The 1,523-nt window shown below is 35.5% G+C and overlaps 1 protein-coding gene across 1 annotated transcript in view; it reads left to right on the top strand.

The window, feature by feature from the left end:
• Window positions 1–426: 426 nt before the first annotated feature.
• The window catches only part of LOC105822660 (cytochrome P450 2C18-like), a 74,805-nt gene continuing 73,708 nt past the window's right edge, over window positions 427–1,523 (top strand). The window contains 1 exon segment of the mRNA XM_012659669.1: window positions 427–598. Within this exon segment, the coding sequence (XP_012515123.1) occupies window positions 427–598 (172 nt within the window).

Raw genomic sequence — 1,523 nt, forward strand, 5'->3', positions numbered from 1 at the left:
CATTATTTTATATGCAAGGGATAATACTTGGAGTATCATCAAAGTCATAAATTCTAACTGATCATCAATCTAAGAATTCAGAATGTTGAATAATTTTCGATCAAATAATTTACTTCGTTGGTTCTCAAATTTGGCTAAACATTGAAAACACTTGGAGTGTTTAAAAAAGTCAAAGCAGTACCAGGGTCCTAGCCCAGACTAGTTAAAGCAGAAACTCTATGGTGGGGTATTGAAAATGAGAGCCAGAAAAAACCCACTTCGATTTTATATTTTTCAGTGAGCCAAGATCCATTCAGAAGAGAGAGTAAACTCTATCTAGCTGATTGGTTATTTACGTGTGAAAGAGTCATAAGGAATTAGCAGGGAGTGTTATAAAAGCCTTCGAGTGCAGGCTCACAGTTGTCTTGGTAAGAAGAGAAGGCTGCGATGGACCCAGCCATGGTCCTGGTGCTCTGTCTCTCCTGTTTGTTTCTCCTCTTCCTCTGGAGACAGAGCTCTGGGAGAGGCAAGCTCCCTCCTGGCCCCACTCCTCTCCCAATTATTGGAAATATGCTGCAGGTGGATGTTAAGGACATTGGCAAATCCTTTACCAATGTAAGTATGTTTTATGCTCCTTTCATGACTTGGAAAAGGTAAATAATTAACCCATACTTTTTAAGAAAAATTTTGTTTTATTTTTAACTAATAAATAATAATTGTATATATTTATGGGGTAAAATGTTATGTTTTGAAACATTGTGGAATGATCAAATCAGGGTAATTAGCACATTCATCACCTCAAACATTTATTATTTCTTGTAGTGAGAGCAGTTAAAATCCTCTGTTTTATGTATTTTCAAATATACAGTACATTGTTATTAATTATAGTCACCTTGCTGTCCAGTAGAACACCAGAACTTATTCGTCCTATACAATTGTAACTTTGTACCTATTGTCCAACATCTTCTCCTTTTCCTTCCACCTCCACCATTCTAGCCTCTGATCTCTACTTCTGTGAGTGCAACTTTTTTAGATGCCACGTATAAGTGAGATCATACAGTGTTTGTCTGGCTTCACCTGGCTTATTTACTAAATATAATGCCCTCTAGATTCATCCATGTTATCACAAATGACAGAATTTCCTTTTTTTTTTTTTCAAGGATGAATCATATTTGTTTATATATACCACATTTAAAAAAATTTTTGCAGATGGACACTTAGGTTGTTTCCATATCTTGGCTATTGCGAATAATGCTGCAACAAACATGGGCGTGCAGACATCTCTTTGACATACTGATTTCAATTCCTTTGGGTATATACCCAGTAGTGGGATTGCTAGTTCATCTGGTAGTTCTAATTTTAGTTTTTTGAGGAACCTTCATACTGTTTTCCCAACAGCATGCACTAATTTACATTACCATCAATAGTGTATAAGGGTTCCCTTTTCTTCACATGTTTGCCAACACCTGTTATCTTTTATCTTTTTTATCTATAATAGCCAATCTCAGAAATGTGAGGTAATATCTCAATGTGGTTTTTTTTTT

This window comes from Propithecus coquereli, unplaced genomic scaffold (assembly GCF_000956105.1).
Source record: "Propithecus coquereli isolate 6110/MARCELLA unplaced genomic scaffold, Pcoq_1.0 Scaffold63, whole genome shotgun sequence".
In the NCBI taxonomy this organism is placed as follows: Eukaryota; Metazoa; Chordata; class Mammalia; order Primates; family Indriidae; genus Propithecus; species Propithecus coquereli.